Below are 15,495 nucleotides of genomic sequence, written 5' to 3' on the forward strand. Positions count from 1 at the left end.
GCCAGGGCACTCTTGTTGCCCAGAGGCTGCAGGCGTCTAGCTGGGGATGGCTGGCCTCCACGTGGTATCTTCCCATCATATCCCCGATCCCTTGGGGAAGTCTAGAGGCCCAGGGTGAAATGGCAGCCATCACTTTCTAGCTCTGGAGTCCTGGGCAGATTTCTCAGCCTTCTAGTGCCTCAATGTCCCTACCTGTTAGGTGGGGTGATCCCAGTACCTCACAGGGTTGTTGAGGCCATGGGGTCAGCCTGATGTGACTGCACTCTAAATCCAGAGCAAGGGACACTGCAGGACTCTGCTGTGGCAGGATGGTGCCAGGTGGCAGAGGCCTGGCCCACCCTCTGCTGAAGGACGCCTGAGCCTCAGCCACCTGCACTGATTTGTTTTCTGCCAGTTTCTTCACCATCCCCCACTCCCTTCAGTTTGTGATGCTCTTTCTTGCTGTTGCAGATGCACCCAGGACTCTGGGCTGCCACCACCACCTGCCCCTTCATTGGGAAGCCATGGTGCCTCTGCAGAAGATGAGCTGGGGGGTCCCTAAGCCGGGCCGCTGGGGACCACAGGGTCAGGAGCTTTGCCGTCTGCTCCTGAGGCTTCCTGGCCCAGATTCCCCATGTGGCCATGGGGCTGGCAGGATGGGAACCACACTGCCTGTGAGCCACTGCCGGCCCCCACATGGAGGTTCCCCTGCTCCTGGTTTTGGTGTTACAGATGCACATTAGCAAGTAGGCAGACACTTGACTAGAAGACCTGAATAATTTGCCATGGGGTTTTTCTCCTGCCTGACTCAAAGCTGTCAGCTATGCCTGCCACCAGGAGATGCCAGGGCCTGCTGACACGCAAGCTCACTGGCTGTTCAGCCAGGAGGGCAGCTGGGCACCTGCTGATTTGATTCTATCTTGGGAGAGCCATACCCCTAGAACATCCAGGGATGCCAGCATTTCAATGTGTCACAGGAACAAAACAAAAGAGCCGTAGCGGTAGGTTAGGTAGTTAAAAATGTACCTTTATGTACTTTTGGCAGAAAAGCCTGAGTTTAGAGACTTCTATTGTCTGATCCAGGGACTTGCACCATATTGTGATTGATAAGGCTAAACAACATGGAATAAACCAGATACTTTCTCATCCATGAGACATTTGTCAATCACCAAGCAAAATCAAAAAACGAGCAACCACAGACACTGCTGTTAATACTCCTCCAAAAATGGATAATTTAGATGACTATAAAACCTAAAAGGGAAAGGGAGAGTCAGTCAAGTCACTGTTTCTGAGCTAGAAAAAAAGCTTTCTTTTAAACTGGCTCAAGTATGAAAATTAATGTACTCTTGTCTTTGGACAGGTTCAAATCCAATCAGTTGTATAATTGTCCTATGCATTGTACTGTAATGAATACATCACAAAATAAATACTCTGGCATACACATGAGCACGTATATAAAAATAAACCAATATATTCATTTTTGGCAGGTGCAGTATCTACAACTTGAGATAAATTGTGTTGATAGTTTAAACTCCCAAGTGAATTCTGCCTCTTAAAACAATGCCAATCTGATTGAATATATAAAGTCAACAAATATTTCAAAGCGATGAGGAGGAAGGTAATAATATTGTTGAATTTCTCTCAAGCACTCAGAAGTGACTTATGCAATTTACTAGGTGAAAAATTATACATTAGTCCTAGAGATGGATACAGTGATTATAATATGTCATCAGGGGGCTTCCATTGGAGCAAGGAGAGTAAACCCTCTCTATATAAAGTAATTATTTCAAGATAGAAAATGCTAAGTCACTGAATAATTATTACTGTTAATTATTCAGGATTGCTGTCTGCTCTCCTTTTCCTCCTTTATCATCTTATCATATTATTCATTCAACCAATACATATTAATTACTCAAGGAAAGAATAGTTTTGAAAAAATCCAACACTAAGAGTCTGACATCCTAATGGTGTAAGCAGAAAATAAACCAAATAAATTAGCAAACTATATGGAATGGCAAGGATATGTGCCAAGAGAAAAATACAGGGATTGCTGAGCTGCATTTTAGATAAAGTGACAGAGAAAGTAGGACCAAAGTGGCATCTCAGTTAAGACCTGAAGGAGGTGAAAGAGTGTTCATCTAGGTACTTGGAGAAAGCTATCTAGGCAGATGTAACAGTCTGTGCAAAGGCCCAGAGACAGCCCCAGCATATATGTGAACAGCAAGAAGGCTGCACTGGAGTCAGAATAGGGAGAGGGCTGGGATGTGGAGGTAGGGACAGAATGGGGGAAAGAGGCATCCTCACAGTCTTTGTAAGTTCAGTAAGGAATCTGGCCTTCACTCTGAGTGAATGGGCAGGCTGCCAGATACCAAATGGAAGAGTGCCTGATGAAGTCTATGTGGAACCCATTCACTCTGGCTACTGTGTGTGGAGACAGCATGGAAGCAGGAAGAACAGACTCGACCAGGAAGACTTGGACGTGAGTGCACATGGTATATGGGGTGGCGGTCTGCAGATACCAGCATGAGCTCAACCGAGATAAGTTTGAGGTGCTTCTTAGACATCCAGGCAGAGCTAAGTACAGAACACACAAATCTTGGTCAGGATTAAGGGCTGGGCTGGGTATAATTTGAGAATCTATAGGGATGATGTTTAAAACAGACAAGATGAAATCACCAAGGATGAGGGTGTAGACACAGGAGAGGTGCAAGGGTTGGACTTTAGGTCACCCCAAAGTTAAGTGGTCAAGGCAGCAGGAAGCCTGCGTGGAACATGGGAAAGAATGGCCATGGGGTGAGGGGGACAGGATCAGCAGTTAAGCTGGCTGAGAAAGTGCTTCTAGGACAGAAAATAAGATGAAAGCCAACCACCGCTGCTTTAAGCAAAGACGGTCATGGCTGGCCTTGGGAGGAAAGGTTTTGGCCATATGGGAAGCAAATGCCTGACTTGTGTGGGTTCAAAAGAGAATGAGACGGGAGAAACTGGAGGCAGCAAGTACAGACTTCTTTGAGAAGTGTTTCTATAAAAGGAGAAATGGGTTGTGGCTAGAGAGTGAAGCAGCTCAAGAGAGGACTTTTTAAAAGGCGAGAGCATGTCTGAATGCCCGTGGGAGCAGTCTCGTGGGGAGGAAGCACTGACGATGCCGGCAGAGAATGGGTTTCACCAGGCTTTGTTCAGACCCATGAGTGAGACAGAGGGGCTAGAGCTGAGGGTATATGTAATATCATAGAAGTGCTATAATAGCACGGTGTTACTATATTGATTAATCCTGGAACATAAGCAGGGTAAGGAGAGGGGACATTCGAGTGACCATGAAAAGGGTCTGAGGGCTGAAGAAAACCTGTGTTCCCAAGACTTTCCTGAAAGAAGAGGAAATCCCTTTGAGGACTGGGAGAAACTGAATCTCCTCTCTGTCCTGCTCCCCTGTGCCTACGATGGAACCAGCTACTTACAACTTGTCTTCAAAATAGCGAATGTTTCTGTTCAGGCCATCTAGAGTTTCCATATCCTCCGGTGTCAACTGGAAATCAAAAACCTGTGATAAAGGTGAGAAGATCAATTCAGTTTCCTAGAGGCAGTTGCTGCCCCCCACTCCCCTACCCCAGCCATAGGCACAAAAATTTATGTAGGTTTTATAAGGCAGTTGTGAATCTGGGGTTCATTCCCTGCAAAAGCTATGGGAATCAGACTGTTGAGGCAATTGAGACTGGCAGTTCAGATCCCCTCACAGACCTGTATTGGGTGGGTGTGGTTGTAGCAAAGGGATGCTAGAGTTTTGAGCCGAAATCTGATCTCATCTAACTCCATTTTGCAGCTGCAGAAATTGGGATGATCTGCCCATGGCTATACTACTGGGTCAGAATTGAGGATTGAAACTCAGACTTGATCTTGTGTTTGGCTTTCCTCCAACCACCACATCCCCACCTTGCAGATAGGAGGACAGAACAGTTAACTACAACGCTCTAAGCAAGGAGTAGGTGAGGAGATAAGCTTTGCCCAAATCTATCTCACAAAGGACCCACCCAGGGAGAAATGAAGGGTCTCTGTTAGTTTCCTGATGCCCTAGCCCTGCTGTGTACCTGGAAGTTCTCTTTGATTCTCTTCTCATTGAAACTCTTGGCCAGGACCACCACCCCCCGCTGCAGCTGGTAGCGCAGGGCGACCTGGGCTGGAGTTCGCCTGTGCTTTCCAGCGATGGCATTGAGTGCTGGATCCTTCAAGAGAACTGGGCTGTCCTTAGTCACCCTGGGAGGAGGCAAGGAAGGTCTGTGTCTGAGGCTGTATACCTATTTTCCTGAGAGGTGCTCACTGGGGCGAGGGGTAGTTAAGCCTTTAGAGTCTCCCTTATTACCCCTAGCTGTCTCAGCATCTGTTTCGCTTCTTTTGATAAATCCAAAGGAGGACAAGAGAGAGTAAGGCAGAAAGAGAAACTGAGACATTTTTCCATCTTTAAAAAAAAAGCTTATGAGAAATTAGTAAAAGACTGAATAAATCAAGAAGGCAAAATTGTCTTCCAAACTAAGACCCCCAAACCACCATGATAAATAACCAACTATTTTACCAGAATGTGTTATTTCAAAAAAATTCTTTCAATGATCTCAGTTTTGTCAAGTTCTGAAAGGTGCATATTTCTATTCCTCTTGGTCTCATATCACTCAGCTACTAAGTGTCAACTTGAAGCTTAGGCTCATTTTTTTGTTCTTTAAAGCCAGAGCGTCTGAATTGTATGAATGTTTTGGTCAGTAATTTTATTATTCAATAATGTTTTATTGAGTCCCTACAACATAGGCTAGGCAAAGGGTTACTAAGATGAATCCTCTCAGTCTATCCTTAATTCCCCCCAGACAGTCAGGAAACAGATCCGGAAGGTACAGCGTCTCTGATTAGAATGACCTGATGGGGATTCCTACCATTCCTTGTCTGAGTCAGACCCCAAGGCACCGTATGCAACCAAGACAATGTCCTTGGACCTGCAGAAGTCCAGCAGTTTGCTCTGGTTGAGGTAAGGGTGACATTCCACCTGCAGAATTCCAAGCAGAAGGGTTGGACTTGTGAACCACCAACACCAAATGTATGAGGAACACATGATGCTGTATTGCATGGCACCATCAGTGCTTAGGAATACCAGCAACATGGGCTAACATGTGACTCTAGTCCACAGCTGTGCCAGTGGTGCTCCCAGAGGCTCACCTTTGGACTCTGCCCAGAGAGAGCATAGTGGCATTAGATAACGAGCTCAATGCTTGTGGAGGACCAGTTCAGGCTGGTGTCAGCATGCTCTGTCTCAGACTGGAAAGCACGGTGGTGTCCTTTCGTTGTATCTTCTGCATATGCTGCTACATATGCAGCAATCTCTGCCTCTGTGTCTTTTGCTCTCAGCCCTTCTTTCCTTTATCTCTTCTCAAGACTGCTGAATTTGAGCTTGTTCATCAGGCCTCCCATGGGGTCCAGAAATAATGCTTTCCTCATTCCATCACATCCCACTATAATGTCTGCTTGATCTGTAAGGACCCCCTACTCTACATTATTTCTCCCATCTGCCTCCCAAGCTCGGTTTTGTCCCACATGGAAAGGGATTGGGAAATGCTTCTGGCCCCTTTGTCTTCAATCTAGAAATAGATTCTAGAAATAGATTGCTCATTGTTACTAATCAGAAATCGTCATTAGTGTTATGACATTGATACATTATCTGTGAGAGCAGTTTCTGTGTCCTAAAAGATATTGAGTGGTGCTATGATCTTACTTTCCATCTTTCTTACTTCTTTGCACATGCAGAGAAAGAAATCCAGGACCTTTACACAGAATTTTAACCATTTCTTTTTCTGCTTTCTTATCCAGATGATATGTGGGTCAAGACCATTGCCCTAGCCGTGGGCTGGGAGGTCTGGTGTCAGCTCAGCTCCATTGTTGATTCTTGGGCTGGAACTGGGTACTTCTCCTTCCACCACGTTGATGAGGTTCAAGCAAAACCCCAAGTAGTTAGTCTGCAGTGTAGTCGTTTCTGGATTACATTACCCATTGACCCACATACCTTAATAGGGAGAGGCCTTAAGAAAAATCGAATGCTCTGTTTATCAGATTGCGTATTTCCTCTCTCCCTGCCAGAAGCAGAAGGGGATTTCCCTCCAGTCTTTTCTGTGGAAACCTGTCAGGGCTTCTGGAGGTGGGGCCCCTGCCATAGCTGAGCCCCTGGGATGGTTGATGCTCACGCTTGCCCATGCTGAGCCTTCAGCTGTGGTTTCCTGCCCCGTACTGACTCCAGCCGCAGCTTTAGTTCCTGGGTTCTGTACTGGTTTAGTTCCTGGTATCTACCTGTCTGTCTCTCTAATTCTGGGGGCAGTGGCTTGCCCTGGGGCCTCAGTTCTCTAATGAATCTAATAAGAGCTATTGATTTCCAGTTTGTTCTGCATTTTTATTGTATTCAGGGATTAGAACCATGCCTGGACTCTGAACTAATCTTCACAATTCCCTGTTCACCACACAGATTCACAATTAACTAACCCTCTGTGCCAGCCTTCGTGTGCCCTGTGCCCCGTAGACTGCCCCAGCAGGCAGCCTCCGGGCCACGCTGTAGGCACTCTCCAGGGCTCTGGGTGACATCCAGCTTCTTCCCCAATTCCTCACCACCTCTCCCATCAAAACCAGTTCTCTTTCCTTTCTCTCTACTGGTGATCTCCAAAGTGGAGATCAGACCTCCCAAAGGCCCAAAATACAACTTGTTAGAACTCCTATTTTTTCATCTAAATGAAGGAAAAAATCACCTTCACTGATATTTGATGTTTGGATTGACACCATCCTCTCTCAGTCTGCATGTGAAAGATTCCAAAGGAGATGAGATGGTCCCGGGGGACATGAGGGCCCTCGGCAGCATGGAGGTGTCCCCACTCACTCCTCCACTCATTTCCTCTCATGATTCTCCAATATAGGGACATTCATGTCTTGCTCATTAAAGTGGGTTTATCTTAACAAGGAGATGTCTTATTTTTATTTTTAATTTTAATTTAATTTTTATTGTGGTAAAATATGCATAACAAATTCGTCATTTCTAAATATACAACATAAGGCATTAAGTACATTCATTTACATTGGGAGTGATTTTGTGACATCTGGAGTCTCAGTGGTTATTTCATGACATAATTCAAAAGAGTTGTTATACTTAGAGATGAATTGCCCATTTCCTTTTAGACAAGAGTGCTCCTACTCTACTGACTTTTTATGAGAGCAGAAAAGTCAGTAATTTGCTAGCTCTAAATTTCTGGGACCAACCACCATAACACCTAGTAGGTTATACTCTGACCTGACTCTTAGATGTTTTTTATAAAGTGACATGGCCTTGGGAACTGTCTCAGCAACATGAAATAAATTCCGTTCTCTTGAAGCAGCTGATATCCAAAGGTACCAAAACAGGACAGAGCACCATTGCTGAACTTGCTGAAATGAGGGAAGGATAAGGTGGGGAGGAGGGAGAAGAGGCCAGGGGGTCAGTGGCTCACCTGATTGCACACGGGCTTATACTTGAGGCCTGGCTTGTTCAGGATCATCTCCAGCTGTTTGTGATTGAAATTGGACACCCCGATGGACTTGGTTAAACCCGCATCTTTGCACTTCTCCAGGGCCTGGGGAGGAAACAGTGGTGAGGGGTGACCTGTGTAACCGGTAAGGAAGCTAATGAATGGTAGCAAGTGGAGAGTGTGGGAGAGTGAGACACAGCAAGAGACAGAAGGTCTCCAAAGGTGCAAATGCCAATGCCTAAGATAGGAACTGACAAGTAGGAGGAGAATGGAAATAAAAATAAAAAGTGGCTAAGAAGATAGAGTAAGAAAGAATTCAAGTGGCCAGGACAGAGCTAAGGGAGCCCCTGCGATCTTTGGCTCAACACCTAGAAAAATGTGATTGAAGCCCTGCACAGCAAGCTCCAGGAGAGCAGGAATTAAGGCTGGGTGCAGCATGGGAAGAGCAAGGGCTGCCCCCCAGACTGCTGGCCCCGTGCTCTCTGACCCAATTTCCCATTATTGCCCCCCAGCCTCACTCTGTCCCCATCACGTGTGCCACTGCTGTATCCTCAATGCCATAGACACGGTGCCTTGGCCTTGGGTCTGCCTGTGTCACTCTTCCCCAATACCCATCCATACAGCCACCTCTCCGGGGCCTTCCAGTCTGCTCAGATATTGCCTTCCCCTGCCCTGCCCATTCTGCTTTCAGCTGCCACCTGAGACCCAGACCCACCCTGCACCCTCAGTTCCCCCCATTAGCTTTAGTCTCCCACCTGCCCCCCACTCACAGACACACATACACACAACAGCACTTCCCACTGCAGGGGACCGGAGGCATAGGCCCAGCCACCATGTAGCCTGATACACACTCAGAAACACTCAGCACTCAGTACTGGGCATATCATAAGCACCCAGTAAGTACTCACCAAGCTATTAAATGCACGAAATGTGAAACCGAAGCAATGGGACATTCAGGGACCTGCCCAGGTCAAGACAGGTGGGTGGCAGGATTAGACTCAACCCACCTATCCTGAATTCCTTGTCCTTCCTCCCTCCCTCAACATGCAGAAACATGGCTTCTTTGGAGCCATCTCACCTCCCACGTGGTACAGAGATCCACCTCATCGAAAATGATTTTCCCATGTGCGTCCTTTGGCACAATCTCCTCCCCAGGCTGTAACACAGGAAAGGAGAGGCTGCTAAAGCTTTGCACAGCGTCTGATGAGCTTTCCAGAGGCTGCAGACCTTGAGGTTAATGGAGCGAACCAATCCTCCTCTGGGAAGGAATTGTCAGGGAAGAAAAAAGGGAAGGGAAGCACACTGAGGAGCTACACTTCCTGGAAATGTTTCTAACTGCTAAAGGTTCAGTCAATATTGCTTGTGTCAAGGACAACTTGAGACCTCCAAGACCCCATCCTAAAGAAAGGTTAGAGTGGTGCCACAGCTCCACAGGCTCTTGGCTCTGGACGTTGGGGGGTAAGCCTCTCCCACCCCTGCTTTCCACGTGGAGGTAGCCATCTGAGAGCCACCTGTCAGCATCTCAAGGGCTGTCTCATCTCCACTGAATTTCCTGTGCCTTGAAGGGCCTCCCGATCAGGACTTTCCCTGGACGCCTGGGGACATGAGATCGATATTGAGGAACATGGAGTCTTGAAGGTGTGGGCAGCGTGCCTATTAGATTGAGGCAAGGACATTGCAACCAATGAAGTCTTGTGGCTCGGGGGCTGGAATCGCCAGCTGAGATGGGAAGGGTGGAAGCACAAAAGGGAATCTTAAAGTACTGTATCTGCTTCTTTTCACACTCACCGACTATATCCTCTCTTGTATTCAGCTGCTAATTTTCATGTTAATAGCCAAAGTAAAATAAGATTTACTAACCTTCAAAGGCACTGGGAAATGAATAAGATAAAGATCCACATAGCTCAGCTGAACTTTCCTCAGTGACACTTCCAGGCCAGTTTGGACCAATTCTGGATGGAAAAACGTGCCCCACAGCTGCAGTAGTTGAAAGAGAAGTGGTGAGGATTATTTCTTTAGGAATCCTTAGGAGGGGTTAATAAAATGGCAAATAAACAACATCAACCAAAAACATGTTTATAATCACTGGGAAGGGACAAGTCACCCTAGGGAACTTGTGAGTTCTGTATCATGACGGCTGGTTTCCTACCGAATTAAGACAACAATGCTCAAAATGAAAACATGGTCCTACACAGAGGTTCTCAAACTTCAGACTGTAAAATAATTGTCTGGTTTGCTTGTATAAGACATATTCTTGGGTTCTACCTTGAACACAATCCATCACAGTATCTGGGGATGGCACTGGAAAATTGTATTTTGAACAAGAACCTCAAGTGACTATGATTCAGGAAATTCTGTCCGGACTGTCTTAAGTAGTCAGGGGTCCCAAAGAAAGTGAGGCCCATAGGAACTTCTTTTGGGGAACCCTTAGGCATCTCATTTTAAGAGGCAGTAATCTAAGGAAAATCAATCAAAAATTGCCAAAGGCAAGGGAGCCAAAAGATCCTATGGAGAGGATTACACATGGGGGCCAGAAGCCTGCTGCTCTGGCGACACCTGACACAGTGCTCTGGAACAACTCTGGAGAGAGAGGGTAGAGACATTGTTTCAACCCTCCTTTATGGGCTACTTCCCCTTCGATGTCAATGCTTGTCAGTCCGTGGACACTAGCTGTAGTCAGTCAGTGAACACCACGGAAACAATTCCCCATGGCTCCCTTTCCACGAGGACTTAAATATGCAAGCTCTTTTATTTGTTTCAAATATGATGCCAGGGAAGAATATTACAGGAAACTATATTAAGACATATTAAATTATATTAAATACTTTCCTAAAAGCTTTACATGTATTCTTCAAAGTAAAACTATGAAAATCTTGTGAGGTAAATATCTTCATTTTAGAGCTTGAGAAACCAAGGTACAGGGTTTAAGTCATTTGTTCAAGGTCCACGTTTACTAAGTGGAAGAACCTGGATTCAAATAGAGGAAGTCTTACCATGGAACCCACATTCTTAGCCGGCATGTGCTTAACCAACCTTCTCATAGAAGGTCTGAGAGTGAATAAAAATTAAACCAATAAGAAGAGAAATACACCAAGATACTACTTGGCCAAGAGTGAGCTTCAGAGATACATGTGCAACTATACACATCACCTTCGAAGTGTAGAATATGTCTTGTCTCTTCACAGTGCCATTGGCAATCTTCTCCTGGATGGCCCTCCCAATCTCTTCTTCATTTAGGTACATATAAGCTGAGTCAATATGGCGGTAGCCTGCATCAATTGCTATCTTGATGGCCTCTTCTACCTTACTCTTAGCAACCTAGAACAGCATAAAAAGATGAAGACCTACTTGATTCAGGGAACAGATGACCAGTTACATAAGCCCATGAGCTAGTCAACAAAACTTACTGATTTTCTAAGGGCTAGGAGCTAGAAGTGACAAAGCTAAATGTTGACTTATAACCAGTGGCAAATATTTAAAAACCAACTCTCTGAAGAAAAGAAATCCTGATTTGTAGTGTTGCCAATTTCTATGGCGTAAATACTCCCAACTATGGCTGATTTCAAGCTTCCACTATTGGGAAAAGATGCTCACTATTGAAACTGTTGAGTCTGTGAGTTGGCCTCAGACAACACTGGGTTTAACCCTCCACCTCTGGATCTACACACTATATAGATTTACGTTCCTAAATTAAATCACTCTAAAGAGATCATTAAACTGGTTTCAACCCAGCAATCCAATACCAAAACTTACCTATCAATGCAATGAAAATGTAACTTTAGACAGAATAAATTAGTGATTTATCTATGTAAACCTGAGAAACACTTCAAATAACATTTGACGAAAGACAAAACTATAGAAGAAAATATACTCTTTTTTCACTCAGAAGTATCTCATACTTAATTCTTTCCTGGGTCACTCAGTTGGCCTTTGGGTGATGCTCTCTCCTTCACATTTCTAATTTTCCTTAGCTGCCTCTTGTGCTTCTGGCCACCAGGTTGGACTTTTGAAATTATCCACAACTCTCCCTTCTCCATTACCCCAACTCACGCAGTAATTAGAATTTCTCTTGTGCATATTTGTTGACTTGCAACTTCTGATGAATTAACTGGTCCCATGGAGATTAACTGACTGTCCACAGGTTAAAGAACCAAGTCAAAGGACACCTCATGCCAGAGAGTTTCCTTATGGCATGTGGCTCCATCAGGGCACAGCATTAAGAACCTAGCCTTGAACAGACTATTTCCACCCCAGCTCTCTGACATTAATACCCGCTCTCTTTCTCCAGGTCCTTTAGCCATCAAAATTCCTCTGGATATTCTGAGTAGTGGTGGAAATGGACATGTGCTTGTCCATGGATCACACTCAGGTGGCACTATGTCAGGGGAGATGGGGTGGGACAGTCTGGTTCTATTACTCTTGCCTTCTGTCCAGGGCAGCCACCTCACAATGTGCTAGGATAAGTGACACCCAGTTGTCATGGTTGCCACATGTCAGAAACTTTGCAGCAAGCTGGTGACAAAGTTTCTCTGGAATTTCTAACATCCAAGCTGTCTATTGCTGGGCTGCTTGTTAGAAATGTGGATTTGTGATCCCTACCCCAGATTTACTCAATCAGCAGCTGTTTGGGTGGGGCACCCAAATCACATGTTTAACAAGAACCTCAGGGGTTTTTAATACCTAGTGAGATGTGAAAAGCACTGCCTTAAATGCACAAGACAACCTACCCTAGAGAGAAACAGCTTACAGATGAAGACAGTGAGTTCCATATGAATTGCCAAAATTCACACACTGACTGGTATTGATCAGGACCCATGGCTGCTACGCCTCCATAGCCAATACCATTAGGCCCACCTTACTAGGAGCAGAGGTGCCAAGTCCCAGAGTGGGCATGAAGAGCCCATCATTCAGCTTTACAAAATAGGATCTCATTCGACTCATCTTCCTTTACTCTTTTGGATAGACAGACACTGATCTTCTTTCTTAAAAGAAATCTGCAGAGGGGAGAAAATAATACAATTGCTATTTTTTAACAGCTTTAATGAGATAAAACCATCCCTTTTAAATTATACAGTTCAGAGGGTTTTAGTATATTCATTGAGATATCACCACTATAGAACTTCAGGACATGTTCATCATCCCCAAAGAAACCCCTTACTCATTAGAAACAACTCCCCATCCCTCCTTCCCTCCAAATCCTGACAGTTATGTTCTGACTCTGTACATCCACCTATTCTGGAAACTTTCTGTAAGTGCCTTCATACACTACATGGCATTTTGTGTCTGCCTTCCTTCACTTAGCAAGATGTTTTCAAAGTTGGTCCAAGTGGTAGCATGTGTCAGGACTTGGTTCTTTTTTATAGCTAAATAGCATCCCTTTGTATGGATTGACCACATTTTATTTATCCATTGAATGAACAATTGCCTGTTTATACTTTTGGCTTGTTATTAATAATGCTTCTATAAGCATTCACGTATCTTGCACAAGGAAAACTCAGAACAGAACTGAACATTGTGCTGTTGCCAGAAATCAAGAGCATGGGCTGCCAGCAATCATGCTGAAAAACCAGAAGTGTCTGCTGAGGAAACCTGCTAGACAGATGTGCTCATTTGAATATGTAAGTTGTATTAGCATTGTTATTTGGAAAAACCTGAGTCTATGAAAAGCCATGAGTACATAGTTATACTGTAAAAAAAGAAAATTAAGATAAAGGCTAGAAACAGGCAGCTGAAACATAAAAGAACAAACAAAAATAATACATGCTTGATTTTTCACCGATTTTAGTAAGTTAGGAAAGTAAATGTATATGAGTATTTTTTTTCTTTTGTACTAATGTCAAGTTATAAAATAGAGCTATATACATCTGTTTCTGTAAGCAGGGAATTGGGAGCAGGCCACGAAGTTCTGAGAGCGTGCCACGTACAAGGAACAGTAGTTTCAGTAGTCACACAGAGAGTCGAGCCCTCTAAAAGCCAAGTCATGTTACCCAGTACAAGGAGAGTTCAACTGGGTTGAAGAGAGGTAGTTAAATATTCCGGGTTCTGTAACATTGACAAATGGAAACTCTAATAGGCATGTCCATGCAGAAAAGACCAAGTTGCAAAGTTACGGAAACCTTTGAGAAACGCAAAAAGGCATGGACATTTAAAAAAGCCTGTAGAAAGCAAAGTTTTACACTATAAAAGGAAATGTCAGTTTGAATGATCAGTGGGGAATTTGAGTCATTCTTTTTTTTTTTTTTTTTTTTTAGATAATTATTTTTTATTGAAGGGTAGTTGACACACAGTATTACATTACATTAGTTTCAGGTGTACAACACAGTGATTCAACATTTATATACATGATAATTCTAAGTACCAGCTATCACCATACCAAGTTGTTACAATATTTTGACTATATTCCTTATGCTATACATTACATCCCGGTTGCTTATTTATTTTACAATTGGAAGTGTGTACTTTTTCTTGGTTGTTGTTGTTAGGGCATCTCTCATATTTATTGATCAAATGGTTGTTAACAACAATAAAATTCTGTATAGGGGAGTCAATGCTCAATGCACAATCATTAATCCACCCCAAGCCTAATTTTCGTCAGTCTCCAATCTTCTGAAGCATAACGAACAAGTTCTTACATGGAGAACAAATTCTTACATAGTGAATAAGTTACATGGTGAACAGTACAAGGGCAGTCATCACAGAAACTTTTGGTTTTGCTCATGCATTATGAACTATAAACAGTCAGTTCAAATATGAATACACATTTGATTTTTATACTTGATTTATATGTGGATACCACATTTCTCTCTTTATTATTTTTAATAAGATGCTGAAGTGGTAGGTAGATACAACATAAAGGTAGAAAACATAGTTTAGTGTTGTAAGAGAGCAAATGTAGATGATCAGGTGTGTGCCTGTAGACTATGTGTTAATCCAAGCTAGACAAGGGCAATAAAACATCCACATATGCAGAAGATTTCTCTCAGAACAGGGGGGGTGAGGTTCTAAGCCTCACCTCTGTTGATCCCCAATTTCTCACCTGATGACCCCCCTGCGACTGTGCCTGTCTTAGGTTGTTCCTCCCTTGAGGAATCTTACCCGTCTCTGGCTAACCAGTCATCTTCCGGGGCCATACAGGGAGATGTGAAGTTGGTAAGTGAGAGAGAAGCCTTATTGTTTGAAATGGTTAGCTTTTTATTTCTTTGCATATTTATGCCCTGTGGCTTCTATGCCCAGCATTTGTCTTGAGGTATCTTTACCACTTGGAGGAGTTATGATACTCGGTAAATTTGATATGAGGCACGAATTCTATTTAAGGGTTGTAATTAGGAAGGAAGAAGAAAAGCTATAGAAGTAGCAGGCGGGAGAAAACATGGGAAGATTGATTATTTCTTTGACATATCTTCTTGTAGAGTAACTTCAGCATGTATATATTTTAAGCTACTACTTAAATTGCGCACACACATTAACATAATAGGAGTATAGTTACATAACCAAAGCATACCTGTAATTACCAGCCATCTCCAGTGAAACCAAGAAAACCAGTTAGGCACCCTAGGCATTTGTGAAAACTTATCAATGATATGATGGTTATTATCTAACTGAATTTGAATAGTTTGAGAAAAATCAGACAAATTAAAACAACCCATTCCTGGGCACTGTTCACATCCCATATGTTCTTTTAACAGTAAATAGTCTGTAGTTGTAAGATTTTGGAGCGCTACAATTTGCACTTCTCCTAATTCTTGGTTGAGTTCCAACAGTATAGATCCAGTCAAATTTGTTGTTTTACTATATGCACAGGCCAGCTTAGATATCTCCTTCATTCCCATGGCAAGTCCAGGAGCTGGTGGGATGAGTGCATCTACAGCTTTGAGTCATTCTTAGAATGGCAATCATAACAGGGCCCCACTAAAAATAAATCAATTATTCGAATTTAGCAATTTGGACTAATTTTTTTGTTCCAAAACACTTTATTTATGAATACTGACAGTTAAGATTCACCTAA

The 15,495-nt window shown here is 43.7% G+C and overlaps 1 protein-coding gene across 8 annotated transcripts in view; it reads right to left on the reverse strand.

The window, feature by feature from the left end:
* Window positions 1–985: 985 nt before the first annotated feature.
* The window catches only part of LOC118913917 (aldo-keto reductase family 1 member C15-like), a 55,263-nt gene continuing 40,753 nt past the window's right edge, over window positions 986–15,495 (reverse strand). For 5 of the 8 annotated variants that reach the window (XM_036888270.2, XM_057498111.1, XM_036888271.2 and 2 more), the window contains 9 exons: window positions 12,345–12,484; window positions 10,641–10,808; window positions 9,351–9,467; window positions 8,569–8,646; window positions 7,473–7,595; window positions 4,890–4,999; window positions 4,059–4,224; window positions 3,432–3,514; window positions 986–1,230 (listed from right to left, as the gene is read on the reverse strand). In XM_036888270.2, coding sequence (XP_036744165.2) covers window positions 1,188–1,230; window positions 3,432–3,514; window positions 4,059–4,224; window positions 4,890–4,999; window positions 7,473–7,595; window positions 8,569–8,646; window positions 9,351–9,467; window positions 10,641–10,808; window positions 12,345–12,431 — 975 coding nt within the window. In that variant the 5' untranslated portion in view covers window positions 12,432–12,484 and the 3' untranslated portion in view covers window positions 986–1,187. Of the gene's footprint in view, window positions 1,231–3,431; window positions 3,515–4,058; window positions 4,225–4,889; window positions 5,000–7,472; window positions 7,596–8,568; window positions 8,647–9,350; window positions 9,468–10,640; window positions 10,809–12,217; window positions 12,485–15,495 lie in introns of those variants that run through there. The other 3 variants (XM_036888275.2, XM_057498108.1, XM_057498109.1) reach the window with 3 other exon arrangements.

This window comes from Manis pentadactyla, chromosome 3 (assembly GCF_030020395.1).
Source record: "Manis pentadactyla isolate mManPen7 chromosome 3, mManPen7.hap1, whole genome shotgun sequence".
NCBI classification, from domain to species: Eukaryota; Metazoa; Chordata; class Mammalia; order Pholidota; family Manidae; genus Manis; species Manis pentadactyla.